Source organism: Typopeltis vanoorti, chromosome 8 (assembly GCF_054136105.1).
Source record: "Typopeltis vanoorti isolate ZY-2024b chromosome 8, IOZ_Tvanoo_1.0, whole genome shotgun sequence".
NCBI classification, from domain to species: domain Eukaryota; kingdom Metazoa; phylum Arthropoda; class Arachnida; order Uropygi; family Thelyphonidae; genus Typopeltis; species Typopeltis vanoorti.
In genome coordinates, this window is record NC_143556.1 from 12,918,382 (window position 1) to 12,941,528 (window position 23,147).

Sequence of the window (23,147 nt, forward strand, 5' to 3'; positions counted from 1 at the left end):
CTTAAAATTTCACCCGCCGCCACTGAACTACACACTATCGCCATCTACAGCCAACCACCACCTCCCCAAGTATTTTCACAAACAATTATAAATATCCATTCCCACGGCGGGATTGGAACCAGCAGTCTTTTGGGTGGAGAGCAGATACACTAACCACTCTGCCAACCAGACCAGCAACGTAAAATGAAATAGGACACTACAAGAATTATATGATCCCATAATGAGGGATTCGAAGCGATAAACTCATAAAATGAACCAATACATGCCTAGTGTCCTGAACGTAACTCATGTAAATGCGTCACCTGGAAATACGGTTATGTTTGAATGTGGGACAACGTGCTTAACATGTGATTTTAAAGAATTGCACGATCCCTTAACACAAATCTCGATGATTTGATTCCCCCTTCCCCTCCACCCATATCTAATCGTTTGGTTTTTTCGAAGCCAGTTGGAAGAACGATGAGATAAGTCGCCCTTCAATAAGAGAATATCTGGTTTCATTTATTGACGGGACGGGAATTTTTGTAGTAACATTTTCAATTGTATGGTCAGCTGATATCATACGCTGGCACTAGTGCTTTTTTCTCCCAAGATACTCTAGTTTCTCATACCGCAAAGCTGCATATTTTTATATTCTATATTTTATATTGGGCTGTGCATTAATGATAAATACGAGAATAGTGATCAGCGCTTATTCCACCTTTACCACGAGTTGACTAAGACTTGCACTACTTGCAGGCGCAAACTTGACTTACTTGTCTGTTTGCTTACTTAGGAAATGGAGTAAAACCAGGTTTAAAATTGCTTGGTATCTTTAACATTTATTATACCCAAGGAAAAATACTTTCTACATATATATATATATATATATATATATATATATATATATATATATAGAAATATAATATATATATATATATATAAATATAATATATATATATATATAATATGTATTATCTTTCTCAGACATAGACAAGTTAGCCTGTCTTGAGCGTGGACAGCAGTTTTTTTCTCTAGTTTATATATATAGATATATATTGAGGTCTCCTCAGTGAGTAGCTAGACCCTAAATACCAAGGTTGACAACTGACAATTGACATTTATGTGTTTAAGGGTGAAGCAAAATGCTTTTCATATTCCCCGCTATCTGTTGTGGTTACAGTGAGGGTAAAATTTACGAGCAGTTTGCTCGATAAAGTGCCGGCTCTTTATCGAGCAAATCGGTGAATACGTCTAGGTCAGGTACGCTCATATCGTTTTAACTGAGTATGAGTATTAATAAAAATCCCGCAGGACTGAAGATCTGCCAGCAGAATTTTTTTTTTTTTTTTTTAGAATATCCCGCAGCCGCAAAGGACTGCCAGCAATATGAAGCGTAGGCTAATGAAAGCAATACCAATTAAATTGCATCTAAACAAAGTCTTACCTTGATATTTCACGAAATGCAGAACGCCATTCCAAATTGCAAAACGATCATAACTCAAAAATACAGCAACCGGAAATCCAGTTTTTCTTTACACCATGAGCGCGCCCTCCATTTTTCATACAAAGGTTATAGTAATACGGAGCCTTATCAAATTTATCTATAGAAGTTGCAACAAAGTGTTTTTATTTTTAATAAAAATCACTGGAGGAGATATAGATGTAATAAATTTTTTAACTTGGGGATATTCTATATTATGATAACCAAGTTATTTTATAAACTTGGTTATTTTAACTCCTAATCCCAAGTATGCAAACCATTAAGTTTGCACCTGAAACTAAGTTCAAGTCTAAAGATGGTGCAACACCAGGGCAACTCATTGTAAAGCGCTCTGATCAATATTCTTAGTATTTTCCCATAATGTAAAGCACAGCGCACTAGAAGATGTATACTGCAATGCATTATGGGTGGGTCACTGCCCAGACTGGTTTCAATCTTTTTTGAGGTCTCCTCAGTGAGTAGCTAGACCCTAAATACCAAGGTTCGCAAGACGTTGCTGACTATAAGGGTGAAGCAAAATGCTTTTGTAATCCCTGCTATCTGATAAGGCTTACTGTGTGAGGAAAAGTTTATGAGCTAAGTGCTCTGCCTGAGTGGGCGCGATTTAAAGATCTTCATTTGGAAGTAGGATGGCCTTGGGTCTCCTGTATTTTGAGAAGTCAGTTTCATCGTAATTTGCTGCTTGTTGCACTAATTCATTTCGATGTGAATAGGATGCTGAGAACTTTACTGCTGAAGACTGTAGGAAAGAGTAGATGTAGTGGATATTTGTAACCCGGTGGAGTTGGACTTTTCTGACATACCATGGTGCGTTTAAGATCATGCGGAGACATTTGTTTTGCACTCTCTGTAGTTTGAGGATATTTGTACTTGAGGTGTGGCTCCAGGCTGTGGACGCATAAGTAATAATGCGTCGAATCATCAACTGATAAAGGAGCAGTTTAATTTTGGTATCCAGCTTGCTGTTCCTATTGATAAGAGGGTAAAGCTGTGCAATGGCTCTTGAAGCTTTTGTACATGAGGCTTTTGTGAACTGAAAGTTAGTTTTCTGTCCAGCTGTACACCCAGATATTTGGCTTCTGCTTTCCAGGGAATCTTGGTGTTAAATAGGAAAATGTCATCTTTGGGAGATATTAAGTTTTTAGTGAAGAGCATGGCGATACTCTTCTGAGGATTTATTTGCAATCTCCATTCCGAGAACCAGTGCTCTAATCTCTGTAGGTTTTCTTGCAGTTTCTTGGTGACAAGGTGCGGTTTAATAGATCTGGCTATGGATGACATTGGATTGTGCGGAATGTCCGCCGTGTAAATCGTGAAAAGTATCGGTGCCTTTAGGAACCCCTGCCAAGATGCGTCGCTGGGTAGATTATACAGGGTGTTCGGGATAAATTTGACATATTTATAATTAATTATATTTTTCCGTAAGTTACATGTATTAACACACACTTCTCTTCATTTAAAAGTTTGGACCCTTCTTCATTCATATACAAGATGTCAGAAAGGATGGATAGCTGGAACCCACCTGAATCATGGAAGAGAATAACTTGTATCATGATGATTCGTGCCCACCATCAAAATAAGGATATTACGACTGCTGCCCAATGCTCCCTGAATACAGTAAAAACAATCAGGCATGAACTAGAGACTTGCAATGGTGACTACGAGGATGTAGCAAGAAGAAAGATCCCTAGCAGACGATCTGATTGCGTTCGTACAGCAGAATTCCTCGCAAATCTGCAGGAACAGGTGTTGAAGAACCCTGGCATTGGAATTCGGGCTTTCTTCGTGGAGTTGCTAACTGTAGTCAAGCCCTGGATAACAAGGGTAGCCAATGGTAGGCCGTATGTATGGCAGCAGAATTCGGCCCCTTGCCACACCTCTGGGAAAAGTCAAAAATGGTTGTCTGAAAATTTCTACGACTTCACCAGTCCAAATGTTTGGCCTCCAAACTTCCCAGACCTTAACCCCATGGATTATTTTGTATGGGGCGCAGTTGAAAAAGACACCAATCGCACTTCTAGTAATACAAAAGCCCAGTTAATGGATAAAATTAAAACAGTTTTTGCGGCCCTTCCCAGGGAGACTGTAGCATCAGCTTGTTCGAGGTTCCGAAGCAGAATTGAAGCTGTGATCGATGCTAATGGTGGTTATTTTGAGTAAATCTTGTTGATAGTATTGTAATTAACTCTGCCTGTAATGTTTTTTTTGTGAATTCATTAAATTTAATAGATACAAAGAAGATTTTCGTTTTCCTTACGAAACTGTCAAATTTATCCCGAACACCCCGTATATCATTTAGTTTGACTTGCATTCGTCTGTCACTAAGAAATGACTTTATAATTTGGTCTAGATCTAATGGAATGCCAGCTAAAATCAACTTGCATAGTAGTCCAAAGTGCCATCATATGTCGAAAGCCTTTTCTAAGTCAAGAAAAACTGTTTTGGTTTATTAGTGCCAATTGTAACTTGTGATAATGAATTCTATTAATCTATGAATTTGTTGGGTGCTACTGTGAAATTGGCGAAAACCAAGCTGTTCTGAAGGAAGGATGTTTAATTTTTTTTACTGAAAGTTGAATTCTGGAAAGGATAGCTTTTTCTGCTATTTTGCCAAAATTAGAAATCAGACTTATGGGAGGATAACTTTGAGGATCCTTGGCAGGCTTGTATATAGGAACTACGTCTGCCAAATTCCATGCAGAGGGGAAGTACTTAAACCTGAACATCGTATATATTACAACAATTATAGATGTCTTTGTAAATGTTAAAAGACATCTATTATTGTTGTAAGATATACAATGGTCTTTCTGGGTAGCAGTTTAATAACTTTGTTGGATATACCGTCAGGCCCTTGAGCTTTTTTATTCTTTAAATTCTTTATAATGTCATAAATTTCAGCTGGGGAAGTAGGTGTGAGTTGGCTGGTACAGGTATGAGGCCGTTTTAACACGTGCGTGACGTGACGGTGGACTTTGTAAATATCATTGAAATTTAGATTATTGTATGAAGGGCTATACTGTTTTTCTAAATTTTTAGCTATAGTTTCGGCTTCTTCTGCATCTGTGTAAACAATGTTCAGGTTAGATTTGAGAGGAGGAAGAGATTTGTTTTTGATGTTGCTCAAGAACTTCCAAACGGATTGATCACCAGGTGATATGTTGGCTAATTTGTCTTCCCATAGTTTGTTTCTATGGACTTTAAGTGCATCTCTCACTGCACTGTTCATTTTGTTGAGATATTTTTTTGTCTTGGAGTGCTCTGGTGTCGTGGTATCTTTTTCTTGCTTTATTTTTTTCCCTGATTAAGTTCATTATGTCATCTGGTAGTCGTTTAGGCTTGAAGGCAATTGAATTTGAAGTGATAGATGCTATTGCTGTGTTGATTTTATCAGTAACTTTATTGACTGCAGAATCAATTTCTTCCTTGGAATTAATATGAGAGATGGGATCAGTGTAGTTTCGAATCATTTTGGATAGTTTTTCCCAGGGAATGAAGGTGTGAGGCGAAAGGGGAAGTCCCTTCTGATAACCCAGTTGGAGCAGAATGGGATTGTGGTCTGATGATAATTCATACAATGATTCCAGGGAGTACTGTAGGTTGACATTCTGAAGGATAGCTATATCCAAGACGTCGGATGAGCCAGTAGGACTGTGGTGAGTTGGCACTGAGAGGCGAGCCACAGTTGCGCAATTTGTGTAGTTAAAGAGGATGCGGCCATTCCTATTTATAGATCTACTGCTCCAGGCGTGATGTTTTGCGTTAAAATCTCCGGCAATAATAACCGGCAGTTTAACGACGAGGATAGCATCCAGATCTGTGGTCAGCAATGTGTTTGATGGTGGATTATAAGTAGCCTAGATTTTTATATTTCCGACAGAGTTTGTGATGTCAATGATACCTGTGACTTCGAAATTAGTGGTTGTAGGAATGGCTACAGCATGATGTTTGATGTGAATTTTGATGAGGATGGCTGTGCCACCACCTCTGTAATCCAGTCTGTCATTCCTGTAGAGTTGATATCCTTAGAATTTAGGATTGTCAGCAGGTCTTAGGTGAGTCTCATTAATTAATAATATATCCGGATTATATCTGTCATTGAATTCCTGAACTTCTAGTATTTTATTTTTAAGGCCGTTGGCATTCTATGAAATAATCATTAGAGAATCTGGGGTAAATTTTTTCCTATGCATTGGAGAGTGCAGATAAAATGAACTGTGTTTGCTGCAAGAAACGTTTTGTAGTGCTTAGTGATGGATTTGCGTTACTGAAATCCTGTAACATATTTAAAAGAGAAGAGGTGATGATGGCTGTTATATTTGAATGTGGATTTGGCATATTCTGGTCATGGATTACTTTTTTTGGGGGCGAGCCATGTCAGCAAATGTTCTTATTTGGTATTAAAGATTTATTTTCTTAGGCGGCTCGGTTGATGGTGGGTGAACGCCTATCATCTTGTTCAAACTAATAGGAGCCTGATGAACTTGAGCTTCTGGGGCTCTCGTTTCTGATAGTGAGGTAGATTGACTGATTAACTCAGTTTGCCTGTTTTTGGGGTGGCAAATGCGCCATATGTAATTTGAAGGGTGGGGGCCATCACAATTAGCACACTTAGCCAGAGTGTTTTGGGCTTAGAGCAGGTATGTGTGGGGGTGGGTTTCACCACATTTTAAACATCTGTATTGAGCTTTGCACAACTTCTAGGCATCGCAAATTTTCACATCTGTGGCACTGCCCAGAAAAGGCCCTCTTCCTAAGTGGCTCCGGTGAGACCTTATGCCCACAGATTGTCTTCAAGTTATAAATATCTTTATAGATATTGTGTATTTCCACCAATACCAGAGGCATAGGGGTCTTATTAGATCTGTACATTCTACTGATCTTTATGGGAGGCAGACCTTGCATGTTGAGGTCAGCAGCTATTTCAGCTGTTTCAATATCTTCAGATACTCCGCTGAGTACCACTTTAAAATTTTTCTCCGAGGTAATGTGAAGGTATGGTATTGTATACCTCTTACAACCAACTCCTTGGTTAAATTTCTATAGTCAGTCACTGTAGTGGGCTGAATTTTGATGCCATCCTCTATGTTCTTGGCAATGGAGTAATTTATCTGCACGTTGGCCATGGTGGTTCTTAAGGCTGTCCATCTCTGCTTTTCCTTAAGAATGACTGGAGGTACCTTTCCATTAGTGGAGGCAGAGGAATCTGTGTTGGGGGCATCTTCATCCATGCCATTTTCGTTTGCTGACTCCGAGGCGAGAGTTTGCGTTTTTTACGCGCGTGCCTCTCTCCTGATCTGAATGAGTAGAGTCAGAGATTACTGGATTTAATTTTTCCTCCATTTGAGGAACGTCTTCATTTTGATCTTCATCAGTCTCGGGTAAAGGGTAAAGATTCAGGAAGACGGGCCATTCAAGCTCGAACATCTTAAGGAGTTTCTTTATGAAGCTGAAAGCCAGTCCTTTATCTAGAGAGTCTATAATGATATCAGGATCAATCATGTTTGATTGCTATTTGAGTTTAAATTTCCTTTGAAGTTTATTTACAAGTATAAGCGCTGGCTCTTCATCCAGCAAATCTGTGAGGGCGTCCAAATCTAACACATTCATCATTGACGGTTTGCGTATAAACGCAAGTAAATGGATCTGAAATAGATATGTTAAATCTATTCTAATTAGAATCTATTCAATGGCGATTCTAACGGCTGTTAGGCCTAACGAATCGCCCTCGTTGCAATTACAGTCCACTTACGTTTGCTGATGTTCTTAAATACAGTATAATCCGCAATTTAATGACATTAAACACTTATCTGCTAGTTAATCTAGCAGCTACACTACAAAACAAAAGTTTCTCATATTTGATTAACACGTTCTACCGAGGAGAAAATCCACAACCGTATGAAATGATCGCAAAACTCAGTCATCAAATACCAAGGTTGCAGTAATATGGAGCCTTATCAACTTTACCTATAGAAGTTGCAACAAGGTGTTTTTATTTTTAATAAAAATCTCTGGAGGAGATATAGATGTAATAAAATTTTTAACTTGGGGATATTGTATATTAGGATAACTAACTTATTTTATAAACTGGTTATTTTAACTCCTAATCCCAAGTATGCAAACCATTAAGTTTGCGCCTGAAACAAAGTTTAAGTCTAAAGATGGTGCAACACCAGGGCAACTCATTGTAAAGGTGGGTGAAGCTCTGATCAGTGTGTATATATATATATATATATATATATATATATATATATATATATATATATATATATATATATATATATATATATATATATATATATATATATATATATATATATATATATATATATATATATATATATATATATATATATACACTGTATAGTACATATGCGTGTACGACGGGGAAGAGTCCCGAGGTTTTGATTTAAAATTACAGCGACAATTCATATAGAGTGGCGCTACTAGCAACACATGCGTTAAAGATCTGGCTTTGTTGATAAAAAAAAAAAAATATCAATTCGCCGGTAATGCGTGGTAATCGTAGTTGGATTTTAGAGTGAATTTCTTTTATTTGTGCATCGTGTTATGACTATTTTTAATAATTATGAAAGATATGCATACGTGATAATACTGAAATGGCGTTATCGAAAATTTTTGTGTTTAAGCTACAAATTGCATGCAAATGATTTCTAATTATTTTCGAGTACATATTTTCGCAAAGGTAAGTAATATATACTACTTCTCAGTCTTCGGCTTCGTTTACTCTCTACAGGGGTAAAAAGGAGTTAGCAGTTTTATATGTATATTTGTAAATGTGCAGATATTTGTTCTTGTGTAATTAAATTATGCTAATCCGCTGGTAACCTTGAAATACGAGTATGTTTGAATTAAGACAACGTGCTTAACACGTGATTTTAAAGAATTGGACCCCCTTAACACAAATCTCGATAATTTGATTTCCCCTCCACCAATATCTAGTCGCTTGGTTTTTCGAAGCGCAGTTGGAAGAACGATGAGATAAGGTGCCCTTCGATTAGAGAAGAACTGAGTTCATTTCTTGACGTGTGACGGGAATTTTTGTAGTAACTTTTTCAATTGTATGGTTAGCTGACATCATACGCTGGTAGCAATGCTTTTTTCTCCCAAAGATACTCGGGTTTCTCATACCGCATAACGGCATGTTTTCTGAAAATTGGCTAGAAAGCATGCAGTGAAGACATTACTGCAGCGGATTATGTGATGTAGTGTGAGTTATCCTTTCTTTTAGGTGTGAGTTTTAGTGTGAGTTATGATTAAATAGTGTAGCTTGCATGGGTATGTAGATGGTCCTGCAATGAGTCCTTGGACTCCGTGGAGGTCACATCTAGTAACGTACTCACAGCAGTGCACAAAGCAGATTGCTGAACACTGTGCACATAAAACATCAAAACAAAAGTTTAATAAAAACAATAGAACAAAATAGTACCTGTCAGTTACATTTTTATTCCTTGTAATCCTTAATACCACAGAGTTGATTAAAGTATAATAAACACCTCAGATTATATCCTTCTTCCTATTCCTTTTTCAAAAGCAACGATTCATTAACTTATAATACTTACATCATTTGCATGAATTTTTGTTATGGTAAATAAATGACTTTACCGGAGTTTATTCTAAAGCGTAATTAGTATTTTTTTTTCTTTTACGACATGTAAATTCCAGTCATTGGCGCACCCAGGGAGGGGGCCAAGGGGCCCTAACCCCCCTCCAAAAAAAAAAAGAAAAACGAAAAACACTACAAAAATTTTCAAAAATGTTTTCCTAATTAAAATTCATTTTTTTAAATTTATGTTTTGTGGTTTCTTCTATTTCTATGCTACTTGTGAATTAGCTGTCACATAAGGTGGGAATACCCTATAGCTCTTGGGAATCCTGGCCGCTGTGAACGCAAGGCGAATGAAGTAGTATTGGGCACTACTTCGTTTGCACGAGCCAAACCAGAGGAGATCACGGGTATCATGTATTGGTATCACTGCTGATGCTCAGTCATAGCTCGTATGCAATGCGTAGTGTGTATTCTCAAATCATCTACTCAACTCTCCCACCACCCCCACCCAAGATTAAATCCTGAGTGCACCACTGATTTCATTAATCAAAAATGAAAGGGAAAAATCTTAAGTATATTTTGGGATATATCTCGCTAACTAAAAATAGTTATCTCATTCTGTAATATAACAGTTTTTTAGAATGTGTCATTAGCATGTATTCACTACTGACATTAGACATTATTTCTGCTTTCTGTTAATGTGTGAGCCGATATTTTCAATAGCGAAAAATATAAGCAGATATTTCTTAACTGGGAGTCATGACCTCTTTGCAGATTACTAGACCTGCTTTGGCTAATATAACTTATTACTGGACAGTGAGCAAACACGACCGCGCGGTCAACCTAGTGGCTTTGCGATTTGCAACCATATGCTTGGGGAAGGAGTGTCCCAGGTTCGATTCCCATTCTAAACGTGAGGAATTTGAGGATCTTCCTCAGGCATAGCCAAGTTAGCCAGTCTTGGGCGCGGTCAGTAGGGTTTTTTCTGCCAGTTTATCTGGCATTTTTCATCCCGCAAGCAGGCAAACTGGCCCCGTGAACATACGCCTCTACAGTCAAAAATATATCCCCCCCAGTGGTAGACCAGGCGACCGGTCGGTTGGGAGTAGTACTAACAAGAAGTCGCATCTAAATAACATGCGGACCCTGCACAGGAAGTGGGAATAACGCGTAAGAAGAAGACTGGACAGTGAGCAAACACTGACATGCTAAAAAAAGTTCAAGACCAAGAAAATAAGAAAAAAGGAAAAAACATAAAATAATAAATCAAATAATACTAAAAAACTTAAAATCGACATAGCACTAAATCTGACAAACAGCCTGACATATTAGACATTGAAAAAACCAACATATCACCTGAGAATTTAGAACATTTGCACCAATACTGAAAAGACACTGAGAAACATGCACAAAAACAAACACCTCTAAACTAACCTACTAAAGTAACAAGTAAACTCTAACCTGTAGCCCTTGGGGGGGAGTGGAACTGCCAGCTGTCAAATCAGTTTGAAAGCACCAGTTCTTGCCTGATCACTGAAGTTAAGCAAGCATGAACCCAGTTAGTACTTGAGGGGATGACCAACTGAGAACCCTGTATTTTGCAGCATGACGATTTCTGTTTGACATTGTGGCCTTGCAGGAGGACCTGAATAGACTATGTGAATGGGCAAATGATTGGAGTTATCAGTTTAATGTTGCAAAGTGCAAGGTCTTGAAATTTGGTAGGCCAGGTTGGGATGCAGAGTATACATTTGATGAAGAAATTTTGGAAGAGAAGAGAGATTTGGGATGAGTAATGGGTGACAGAGACTTGAAATTTAAGGGTCACATTGCAAAAATTGTAAGAACATCCTAATGGAATATGGCAATTAATGAGGAGGACATTGACATAGAGGCAAAGTGGTAATTGTTTCCCTGTATAAGATACATGTTCCCATGATCAGATCACATATGGCACAGATTTGGTCACCTGGTTTTCAGGGGGATGTATTGTAGATGATCCAGAGAAGGTTTACTAAGTTAGTATCAGATCTATGGAATGTCAGATATGAGAAGATTGAGGGAATGTAACTTACAGAACCTTGTGAATAGAAGAAGAGGAGATATGTAAGTTGGTGAGAGATTGTTACCAGATTAATGTGGAAATGATATTTTATAGAGAAGAGGGTGACAAGGGAAGAACTAGAGGCCATTCATGGAACTGTATAACGAGGGAATGAGAAGTAGGTTCTTTGCATGGAGAGTGATTGTTGAGTGGAATGCATTGCCTGAAAGTGTGGCGAGTGCAAAAACTGTGCATGGATTCAAAGCACAGTTTGATCTTTTGGCATGAGAGAGTATAGACCTCCCATGATGAGTCCTTTGACTCCATGGAGGTCAACCAATAATAATAGTAATAATTCATTGTAAATTAATAAACTCCAGTTGTTCACAAAAACAGACATTATGGGAAAACAAACAAAAATCACATCCACCCCTTAAAATCAACAAACTACCAGTATAAACAATGCACACATGAACAAAACAGTATGAAAAACTCTTTTTGTGAAATTGCACTCCCCTTCAGGAAAAACATTAACAGACCACCATTCTGGACATAAACAAATTCCTTGGTGAAAAGCAATCAACATCATCACTTCTGGTGAATCATACATTGACAAAGGTGTTAGTATACTTCAGCTACTTCTGATAAGTGTGAGACATGATGTCACCAGAGGTCATGTCACTAAACACTAAGTGTGTGTGTGTGTGTAAAACCAGTAAACAATATGTAGCACATAACACAAAGAAATAACAGCAAGGCCATGAAAATATCCACAACCAATACACTGCTGTATGTATCATTGAGCTCAGATGTTGATTCAGAAACAGTTCTTCACGATATAAACAACACCAGAGGAAAATAATTAATTTATTGAACTTACTAATATTTCAGTGGATTTCCAACCATCATTCTCAGAGCACAAAATTGCATGGAGTATACACGTATCACTCAATTAGATAATTGAAGAAGCATTTCAACTGAAAGGAACTGTTGTAACAAGGCACTCTTTAGATGCCAGATAAATTCTTCCTGAAGAAAAGTCAAACATGTTATTAGAATGACAGTCTCCGAGAATGTTTACTAAAGTGAGGTTGTGGGAATGCTTCATTGCCAATGCTGGGTTTTAAAAATAGTCTCTCAGAGCTATAGTATTTATTTCGTATCCAAACACAAGTGGTACAGTAGTAAGTAATTGGTACAACATTTTTTACAACAAATTAGGATACATTACAAATGAGAACAGCTTAAATTTAGTAAATAAATTATACAGGTAATAATGAGTTAAATATGAAGGATAAAGAAACTATACATAAGTTATATGCAATAAATATGGTCATATATTATTCCAGAATCTTGTGCAATTAACTGCTCTTTTGTGCAAGGAAATTGAAGAGAGGGCCAAGAAAGATGTTCCATGGACTATGTTGTCCCACACACAATTATCTGGTCCAGTGAAGTAACCCCATTTGATGAGGTTTTGTTTGCAAAACCACATGTGGGCACTACATGGAAGATGTTTGGCTGTTGGAATACCAATATTATTCTCAGGATATAGTACAAACATTGTTGAAGTCTTATCTCTGGAGGATTTTTAGGTGGTTCAATGGTTGCTAAGAAGTTATGTAGCGTTCTTGGTCTTTGGGACACTGTAGTCTGGCCAAATAGTGAGTGGCACTCATCATTCGTCTGCTTTTTTTGTCAGCTGAGAATACAGATCTTCGAATTATGCAGTACCGGTCAAAGTATACAGTCTCTTAGTGGTGTTGGTTTCAGGCATCCTGTAATTAAGCGGCACCTTTCAAGTTTTTCAATATGGCAGGATCTGGCCCATACAGGGCAGGCATATTGAGCAGAAGGATAGCAAAGGGCCAAGACAGATGAGCTCAGTGTGCTGGGTCTACACCCCATTTGGAGGAAGTAAGCTTTCTTAGTATATTGTTTCTTGCATTAAGTTTTGCCTTTGTTTTTTTCTGTGTGTTTTATATGAAAGAGTGCAATCGAGTCACATCAAGGTAGATTGGGTTCCAGGAATGTTCTATATTAGAGCCTTCCCAAAAAATTTGTATCTTCCTGTTAGCTTCCTTATTGTTAAGGTGGAAAAAGTCAGTCTGAGTTTTTGAAGGGTTTGGTTTTAATTGATTACTGCTATAATATGTGGTTATAGTATTTAAGGCAAGTGATAAAGTAGTTTCAATGGACTCAAAATTTTTTGATTCTGTAGCTATGGCAAGGTCATCAGCATAGACAAAGTTTCTAGTGCCTGGAAAGATGGGGGAGATCATTGATGTAGATGTTGAAAAGTAATGGTGATAACACACTTTCCTAGGGGAGGCCTTTTTTTGGGGATGCCAGCAGCTCTTCCTACCCCCCCCCCCCCCAGGTCCACATAAAGGCATCTGTTTTCCAAGAATGATTGGATCTGGAGGACAAGGCGATAGTCTCTAGTTATTCCGTATATTTTATTTCTGAGTATGAGATGGTTTATGGTATCATATGCTGCAGTTGGGTCTACAAAGAGTGCTACATAGTGGATAGTTTTTGCTCATAACCATTTTCTGTATATTGAGTGAGGTTGAGAATTTGTGATGTACAGGATTTGCCTGGTCTAAAACCAGACCTATAGTAATTTCTAGGTCTTTTTGCCAGTTCTAGTTTAGCCATATAGGTGATCACAGATGTAGATTTTATGTTTCTTAAGGCAGATGTTAAAATAAATAAAATACTGCATGTCCCCATCACTCCTACAATGAACGCACGAGATCACAACAAAACTATTTCCATCCTTTATATTCAAGGTGTATTAGAAAGATAGCTTTCTGCAATTATAATCATCATACCACTTGCAAACCACATATCCCATTAGGAACCGTCATCTGTTTTCCTAAGGATCAGCTTCATCCTCCTGCACATTTTGCAGTGTGTATAAAGTTCCTCGTATTTAGCTTACTTTGGACAGACTGATAGATCTACATTGAAGAACATATTATTATTATTACGGTATCTCCATGGAGTCAGTAGACTCATCGTGGGAGACCCAAACTATCAAAACAATATCTATCATGCCTCTTCTTGAATTCATTTACAGATGAAGAACTTGCAACTTAGTCAGACAGTGCATTCCACTTATTCACCATCCTCCAGACAAAAAATCTAGTTCTCACACCCTTGTTAACTACACTTTTCCTTAATTTCCAGGAATGACCTCGTGTTCTTCCATCACTATCACACAGCTGAAATATTTCCCCCTGCATCAATCTTATAAAAATCTTTTAGTAATTTAAATGTTTCTATCATATCCTCTCTTCTTTACCTATCAACCAACTTCTGCAATCCACAAGCTCTCAATCTATCAATGTAGGGAGCATTTTTTACATCACTCACCAACTTAGTCACTCTCCTCTGAACCCTCTCCACAACCTCCTCATCAACATAAAAACTACATCTACGAATATAGCATGTCAGGACTTACACATGCTCTGGACATTGCTTCACACAGGATTAAATGGAAGATGACAATTTTGCTGCATAGAATTGCTATAGTTCTGAGAGACTTCAGATTTGGCATCAGTTAGGAAGCACTCCCTGAACCTCAACAAATACAGCTGTATTAATTTGCCAAAAATCTGGGAGACTGTCATGCAAAGGTCACATGTACCTTACCTTTTCTGAATTAAATCAAAGACCTAGATCAAAATAAAATTAATTTTTAATTATACATATTTGGTCATTTGGTCGTTTTTTAATAGAAATACAATTTTATTAATACAGACCCGTTTACAATAAAACTTATATTAAAACCTACCAGTTTCACTAGCAAACTGTCTGTCTTTTTCAAGGCATTTACGGAGATATGAAAACTAGTAAATGCAAATTGAAAGGAACATAAAAAATGTTGTAAACCAACTAGTAGCTATGATTACACGTTTCGCGTGACAAAGAGGACTTATTGTTCTTATTCATTATCACGCATGCGTGTTTGTTGTAGACGTGTAATGTGATTACTGGCTAGCTGTAGTTCAGATTGATTGAGAGAGAGAGAGAGAGGATCAAGTTTTTTCACGAACTGTATAGAATTACACCCCGATTTCTGTTGAGGTTTCTGCCTGTTATTGACACTATTGTGGCTTCCTTAAATAAACGATGCCTGTAGTCGTCATTGAGATATGGTATGGAGCTGTTTTGCCAATCTATCATGTGGTTAGACTTACAGAAATGATGTGCTAAGCTGGAAGAGATGCTTCTGCTGTGGTTTACATCACCAACATGTTATTTTTGTCTAATTTCTAAACTCCGTGAAGTTTGTCCAATGTAGGCATGACCACAGGAACAGGAAATGTAATATACTCCTGGATATTTGTAGAACGGCACTTTATCTTTTGGGGATCCTAAAACTTGTGTGATGTTGGTGGTTGGTTTGAAGACCACTCTGATGTTATGGGCTCTTAGTATTCTTGCTATTTGATAAGAAGTTGACTTGATGAAAGGTATCACTACAGTAGAAATGTGCTGACAGTGGGATTCTTCTTGTCTGGGGTTGTCATTGTATAGATATTTTTTGATGATGTTTTGAGGATATCCATTTTGTGATAATGTGTTGGCTATTAGTGAGAGTTCAGTCTGTGTATCCTCCTCTTCTGATATAAACTTTTTGGCTCTATGTTTCAACATGTGGATAATGCTCAGTAATAACCCTCACTAATAGCCAACACATTATCACAAAATGGATATCCTCAAAACATCATCAAAAAATATCTGTACAATGACAACCCTAGACAAGAAGAATCCCACTGTCAGCACATTTCTACTGTAGTGATACCTTTCATCAAGTCAATTTCTTATCAAATAGCAAGAATACTAAGAGCCCATAACATCAGAGTGGTCTTCAAACCAACCACCAACATCAGACAAGTTTTAGGATCCCCAAAAGATAAAGTGCCGTTCTACAAATATTCAGGAGTATATTACATTCCCTGTTCCTGTGGTCTTGCCTACATCAGACAAACTTCACGAAGTTTAGAAATTAGACAAAAAGAATGTTGGTGATGTAAACCACAACAGAAGCATCTCTTCCGGCTTAGCACATCATTTCTGTACGTCTAACTACACGATAGATTGGCAAAACAGCTCCATGCCATATCTCGATGATGACTACAGGCATCGTTTATTTAAGGAAGCCACAATAGTGTCAATAACTGGTGGAAACCTCAACAGAAATCGGGGTGTAATTCTAAACAGTTCGTGGAAAAACTTGATCCTCTCTCTCAATCAATCTGAACTACAGCTAGCCAGTAATCACATTACACGTCTACAACAAACACGCATGCGTGATAATGAATAAGAACAATAAGTCCTTTCTGTCACGCGAAACGTGTAATCATAGCTACTAGTTGGTTTACAACATTTTTTTATGTTCCTTTCAATTTGCATTTACTAGTTTTCATATCTCCGTAAACGCTTTGAAAAAGCCAGACAGTTTGCTGGCAAAATTGGTAGGTTTTAATATAAGTTTTATTGTAAACTGGTCTGTATTAAGAAAATTGTATTTCTAAAATTAATTTTATTTTGATCTAGGTCTTAGAGGGTGCTTTATTAGGAAATTAGTTCTTTCAGTTATAAACTGAATTGTTATTACAACTATCTAATTGAATGCTATTGTTCTCCACATTTGATTTTGCACTCTGAGAATGCTGGTTGGAAACCCAGTGAAAAATTAGTGAGTTCAATAAATTATTTTCCTTTGGTATTGTAAAAACAATTCAGTGCACTATCTTAAAAGCTAAACCTGACTTCTTAAAGTCAGCGAAGCCAGTGTATTTTAACATCTGCCTTCAGACATAAACTCACCCTCCAGAGTGCTAGGAATGCTAATGCCAAGTACTACAAAAATAATAAAAAAAAAAAGGTCAACATAATGACACCACAATCATATCGCCTCTTTTGGACACAAAAACACCTAACCTAGAGTTAGCAAAATCATGCATTCTCCATTTGCTTTATACCTTTTTTTTTTTATATGCTTGTTTATGTCCTTTTCATAGACACTCTGCTTTGTGCCATTTCATATTACTCTAAACTTGTAAAAACACAAGCAGCTGTCAGTGAAAACAGTAGCTTTAAATTTTGTGCCCAAACTTCCCATTCTCCTCTTCCATTTCATTAATTAATCTGTTCTTTGGAATTATCTTCCTTACATTGCTATGTTCTCCCCAGGACCTTTTGGATGGGCAAACTGCCTGGCTGGTTTTACTGACCACCCAGCTAATTAATGTTGTGAATTGACATGGCTAAATAATGAGCAAGAATGGAAAAATAATTTAAGACATTTTTTAATTAATAGTGATGAGAAATCGAACTGGAGAGTCTCGATACTCGTGAGACCAGCTCAATTTCTCGAGAGCTTCAATCTGAAGCTCTCGAGATTGGCTTGCAATGCCAATCTCGAGAGCTTCAGATATTCACTTTGATGCACACCAATCCGTATGCGAAAGAAGACAAAAATTGGGATCTCTAATACAATAGTATCGGTTGCAAAGAAGTTCTTTTACGAAAGAGACATCATTTTGATGCTTGAAAGAAATTAATTGTGAAATTAAATTGAGCGAATTCGAATCAAAGGCAAAAATCAATGTTAAAAATCTATATTTATTTTTCTTAATAGTGGTTTTTGTCCGAAGATTGTGAGTCAAGTATTTAATATTTTATTTTGTGATAGGCCTGCGCATCAAATATAGTTGTGATCTCGGGGAATTCTCGAAATTCTCGATGACTATGACATCAGTCTCGAGTGATACCAATTCCCATTCCTAGTAATTAATACTTATAAGTATACTTATAGTAAAATTGCGACATAACGTGCATTATGTGTCTCGGGTATTACTGTTAGTGCACAATTCAGTGATTTGTTCTGATTAATTTAATAACAATGATATTTTGTATTTATTAAATTACTCCATAATGAGTAAAAAGTCAAGTCAGAAAACCACACTCTTAACTTATTTTAAGAAAGATGAAACCTAGCATAGTAGCGAAGACACCAAACCAACAACAGAATCATCGATTTCTGCAGAGTCTCTTTCAAATGTAAAACATGTATCTAAACATCACTTATCGGGTATTAACAGTGAGCGGTTTAAAAAATTCCATTGGTTAGTGGTGAAAGATAATGGAATGATGTGTTCCACATGTATGAAATACAGAAAGAGATGACCCACAAACAAGGAAGTGACTTGGGTAACTATGCCATGCACAAGACTTTGAAAAGAAAGCTTGGTTGACCATGAACAAAGCAAGTTACACACTGATTCTTGTTCAGATATAATTGAAAACTGGAATAAGGCAAATTGAAAAATCAATTTCAATTTTGTATAACTTGCAGAGAGATGCTTTTCTGGGAGCTTTAAGATCTATGTATTGGTTAGCAAAAAATGAGTTACCACATTATTTGAAAAATTGCTTGAGCATTGCAAGGCTATGGACTGTTACTACTTAGAACATCTTAACGTTGGTAAAAATGCACATTATACCTCAAAGAATAATGCAAGAGTCGATTGATATTTTAGCATCAGAAATTAGATCTGAAAGACTGAAAAATATACATTCTGCAGATTATTTCAGTGTTTTATGTGAAGAAACTACATCCATCTCAGTTTTAAAACAGCTGATTGTGTACATTAAATATGTTTGTCAACTTAGAAAAGAGGTCAGGGTTAGTTTTGTATCAACTTGCAATAGCATTGATGGCAAAGCTGAGACTATAACTAACAAAGTAATTGAAACCCTTGACAGTCTAGGCTTAAAAACTTGTAATCTGGTGGGCCAAGGATCTGATGGAGCAGCTGTCATGATTGGAAAGCAAAAGGGAGTTGCAAAACTGCTCAAAGATTAAACAGATGGACTCGTGGTCAACTGTCATTGTGTAAACCACCGACTGGCTCTTTCTAGTGCCCAAGCGGCTGCTGAAGTGCCTTATTTAGTCATGTTTAATGATATCTTAAGGCAATTGTTTTTCTTCTTCCAAAATTCCTCACTCAGGATGACTGGTTTAACCCAAATCCAAAATATACTGAACAGTCCTCAGATTAAATTTAAAGTGGCTATTGACAGTAGATGGCTTTCTCATGATTCTGCAATACAATCTCTAAGAGAATGCATGGTGAGTGTTATAGCTGCATTGGAAAGAGAGGCCACCGAACGAAATGATATCACAGATGAAGGTTTAAGTAAATAAATCAGAACATACAATTTCATAGCTTCACTAATGATGCTTTCAGATGTGTTACCGCATTTATCTAACTTGTCAAGATCATGGCAAAGTCAAGATGTTGACTTAACTGAAATAGAGCCAGTCTTAGAAGCCAGAAAACTATCCATCATGGAATTGAAAGACACTCCTGGCAGTCATTTTCAAAATCTTCATCAGCATCTTTCAGGTGAGTGGTCAGATCTTCACATTGATTATTCAGATTCTAATGTTATTACGTTTAAGACTACAATATATGATAAATACATAGGCACAGTTATTAAACACCTACAAGCAAGATTTCCAGATATGCCAATCATTTCCTGCTTTTCAAGACTTTTCAATGCAGAAAGTCATGATCAACGTGAGGCTTCTGAGATTCTTTTTGATTATTATTCTATAAATGAAAGTCCTACAGTTTTAAACTATGAAAGTACTAAACTAGAATGGGCAGTTGCATCAAAAATGATTAATGGACAGTCATTCAAAAATCTAGATCCAAGACAAATACTGCTGATATTAGCAACAACATCTGAGCTCAAAGAGTTTTTTCCAAATTTAGCAAAACTAGCTGCTGTTGGACTAGCCATACCTGTAAGCACAGCTAAATGTGAAAGGGGTTTCTCTGCATTAAAAAGGTTAAAAACTTGTATAAGGAATCACATCAGTCAGAACACTCTAAATAATCTGAAGCTGATTTCACTGGAGGGACCAGATCCACAGATTTTAATTACGAAAAAGTTGCTGACAACTGGGCTTCTAAGAAGAGAAGAATTAATGTACAGAATTTTAAGCTGTGAGCATTACAAGGTTTTTCATTACTTAATGAGAAAATAAGAAAAATCCTAGTCTTTTTTGCTATAATTACTAGGATATATAAAATATTATCCTTGTTTGAAGTAATTTCTAATAAAATTACTATTTTAATTTGTTATAAAAAGGGTCTTTCTTAACTCATTCAAAATTTTTGTACGCCCGGCTAATGCTTCATTCCACCTGGCTGATAAAAATTTCTGGAGAGAACACTGCATTGTTTACCTTAAAGCCTGCAACACCAGCTATGTAAGAAACATGCTAACTGGTTTCTATCTCTTGTGTATCATAGAGACCTAGATAGAAGTTGCACCTAGTGGTCTCCTCACTGAACCAGAATTAACAACCATATTTATGAGAATTAAGTGTTCTACATTTGATCCTTACAAAATAACATTTTGAAATCACACAGTTATGTGGTTTCAAATCGATCCAAATATTTGCTCTCATTATTATTATTATTATTATTTTGGTAACCTCCATGGAATTAACAGACTCATCATGGAAGGCACATTCAACCAGTAGCATGTCTATCATTATAAGCTTTGAAGTTATTTACACTATCTCCATTCACAATGCATTGCATTCCACTCACCAATAAATCTCTATGCAAAAAATCTACTCCTCGCACCCTTCTTTACCACATCTTTATATAACTTCTAAGGATGGCCCCTTATTCTTTCCATCTTTCTATTAATTCTGTCTGAATTAATCTGATAAACTCCCTTAACTAACTTGAAGGTTTCTATCATAATTAAAAGAAACACATGTATTAACCACAGTGAAAATTATAAAATTCTAAATATTTCATCGGGGTGCTTAAGGGTCAAAGCTGTATAACTGAGAGGAGACCTCCACATAGCCTTTAAAGGAATGTGGAGAACCGACCAGGGCTTCTGACCTAATGTCCAATCCTCACCTTCTCGTGGTGCACCCTGTTGGGTATCTACTTTGATACTGAACGAACGAGGATGGGCTGGCAATTTGGGATTTAGCCGACCAAATTGTATTCTTATTGGTTAAACCAAAATAAAAAATGATGGTACAACATGTCAAAATTTCATGCCGGCTGGGGCGTCGCCCGGTTAAACAAGGCCCCCGTTGTTTTCGCCAGGGAACCAGGGCGAACAGCGAAAAGTCAGCTACTGGAACAAATCTGAAAACAAACCCCAACTCAACATCACCAGAGTTAAAGATCGGTACTATCAACGTAAGAAGCCTGAATGGCAAAGAAATGGAGCTAGCTGAGGAATTAGATAAGTACCAGATCGACATAATAGAGGTGACAGAAACAAAAAAGACCAAAACTGGTGAGATCTTTCTGAGCAATAAATACAAAATGTCATATTCAGGCAATGACAATCAAGGAAAGGAAGGAGTAGCCATAGTATTCAACACAAAATACGAGGCTAATCTTCTTGAATGGCAGTCAGTCTCAAGTAGAGTAATGTGGGCAAATATGAGAATGGAGAACTGGACAATGAGACTTATTTGTGCCTATGGTCCCACAGAAGGTTCTACTAAGGTAGAAGTGGAGGAATTTTTTGACTCTTTAGAAAAAGCAACTGACACAATGAAAAAGGAAAAGTTGGTCCTTGTTGGGGATCTAAATAGCAGAGTAGGAAATGATTGTGAGACATACAAAAATATTTTGGGAAAATTTGGAGAAAAGAGCAAAGCTAATAATAATGGCAAATATCTGTTGGATTTCAGCTCAGGACATGGACTGGTTATTACTAACACCATGTTCCAACATAAAAATGTGCACAAATTCACATGGAGAGAAGAGGCTAGGAATAAGAAAAGTCTCATTGACTATGTTATTGTTGATAGTGATGTTTTCTCCCTCGTGTAGGACACCAGAGTGTACAGAGGATTTGAAATTCGAAGTGATCACTATTTAGTCTTGAGCAGGATAAAATTGAATTTCATATTGAAAAGAATAACATGTAAGAAAGTTTTAAAGCGAATAAAAGTTGAGCAGCTCTCAGATGTGAACTGTAGAATAAAATACACAAAAATTATTGAAAAGAAAACGAAAGAGTTTGAGAACAGGAATCAAACCTTGGAGATTCAGTGGCAAACTCTGAAGAAAACATTGATTGATTCTACCAGAGAGGCATGTGGTGAGGTTGTGTGCAAGGATAAAAAAATTAGAACTCCCTGGTGGACACAGGAAGTTAAAGAGGCAGTGAAGGAAAAGAAGAAAGCATATCAAAAGTTCCTGGCAAATAAGTCAGCTTTTACTCTTACAGAATACAGAGACAATTGTGAGAAAGCTAAACAGTGTGTAAAACTAGCTAAACAAAAGTCATGGGAGGACTTTGGCAAGAATATAGAAAATAAATATCAAGAAGGTGGCAAAATATTCTGGAGGTTGTTGAAGAAGCTTAGGAATGGAGGAAAGAGTGCTGTAAAAGGAGTTAGAGATGATAAAGGTGACATGAAAACAGGAGCAAAAGATATCCTTCAAGTATGGAGTAATTACTTTGAAAAACTGCTAAATGAAACAAGCAGTGATGACAGCACAGTGATAAAAAACACTGACCAGGCATGCAGTCAGGAATACATATCCATACTTGAAGTAGAAAAAGCGATCAAAGGCTTGAAATGTGGAACGGCAGCAGGAGTAGATGATATTCAACCAGAAATACTGAAGTATGGTGGTATAAAATTCTTACAGTGGCTGCACTGCATAGTTCAGAAAGCCTGGACAGAGGGACGAATTCAAGATGATTGGAGTAGAGCTGTAATAGTACCCATATATAAAAAGGGAAATAAAACTGAATGTGAGAATTACAGAGGTATTTCCCTACTGATGTTCCTGGCAAGATCTATGCAAGTATACTTGAGAAACGGTTGAAAAGAATTGTGGAAGAAAAGCTTGGTGAAGAACAAGCTGGATTCAGGCCAAATAGAGGCTGTCATGATCAGATCTTCACTTTACGACAAATAGTGGAGAAAGCATGGGAATATAACAAAGATCTGTATTTAAGTTTTG

At 37.0% G+C, this 23,147-nt stretch overlaps 1 protein-coding gene across 3 annotated transcripts in view; it reads left to right on the forward strand.

Annotated features, from left to right (window-relative positions):
* The first annotated feature begins 8,003 nt into the window (after window positions 1–8,003).
* Miga (mitoguardin) overlaps window positions 8,004–23,147 on the forward strand; it is a 215,327-nt gene continuing 200,183 nt past the window's right edge. For 2 of the 3 annotated variants that reach the window (XM_090396518.1, XM_090396521.1), the window contains exon 1: window positions 8,004–8,186. In XM_090396518.1, coding sequence (XP_090252644.1) covers window positions 8,142–8,186 — 45 coding nt within the window. In that variant the 5' untranslated portion in view covers window positions 8,004–8,141. Of the gene's footprint in view, window positions 8,187–8,624; window positions 8,712–23,147 lie in introns of those variants that run through there. The other variant, XM_090396520.1, reaches the window with a different exon arrangement.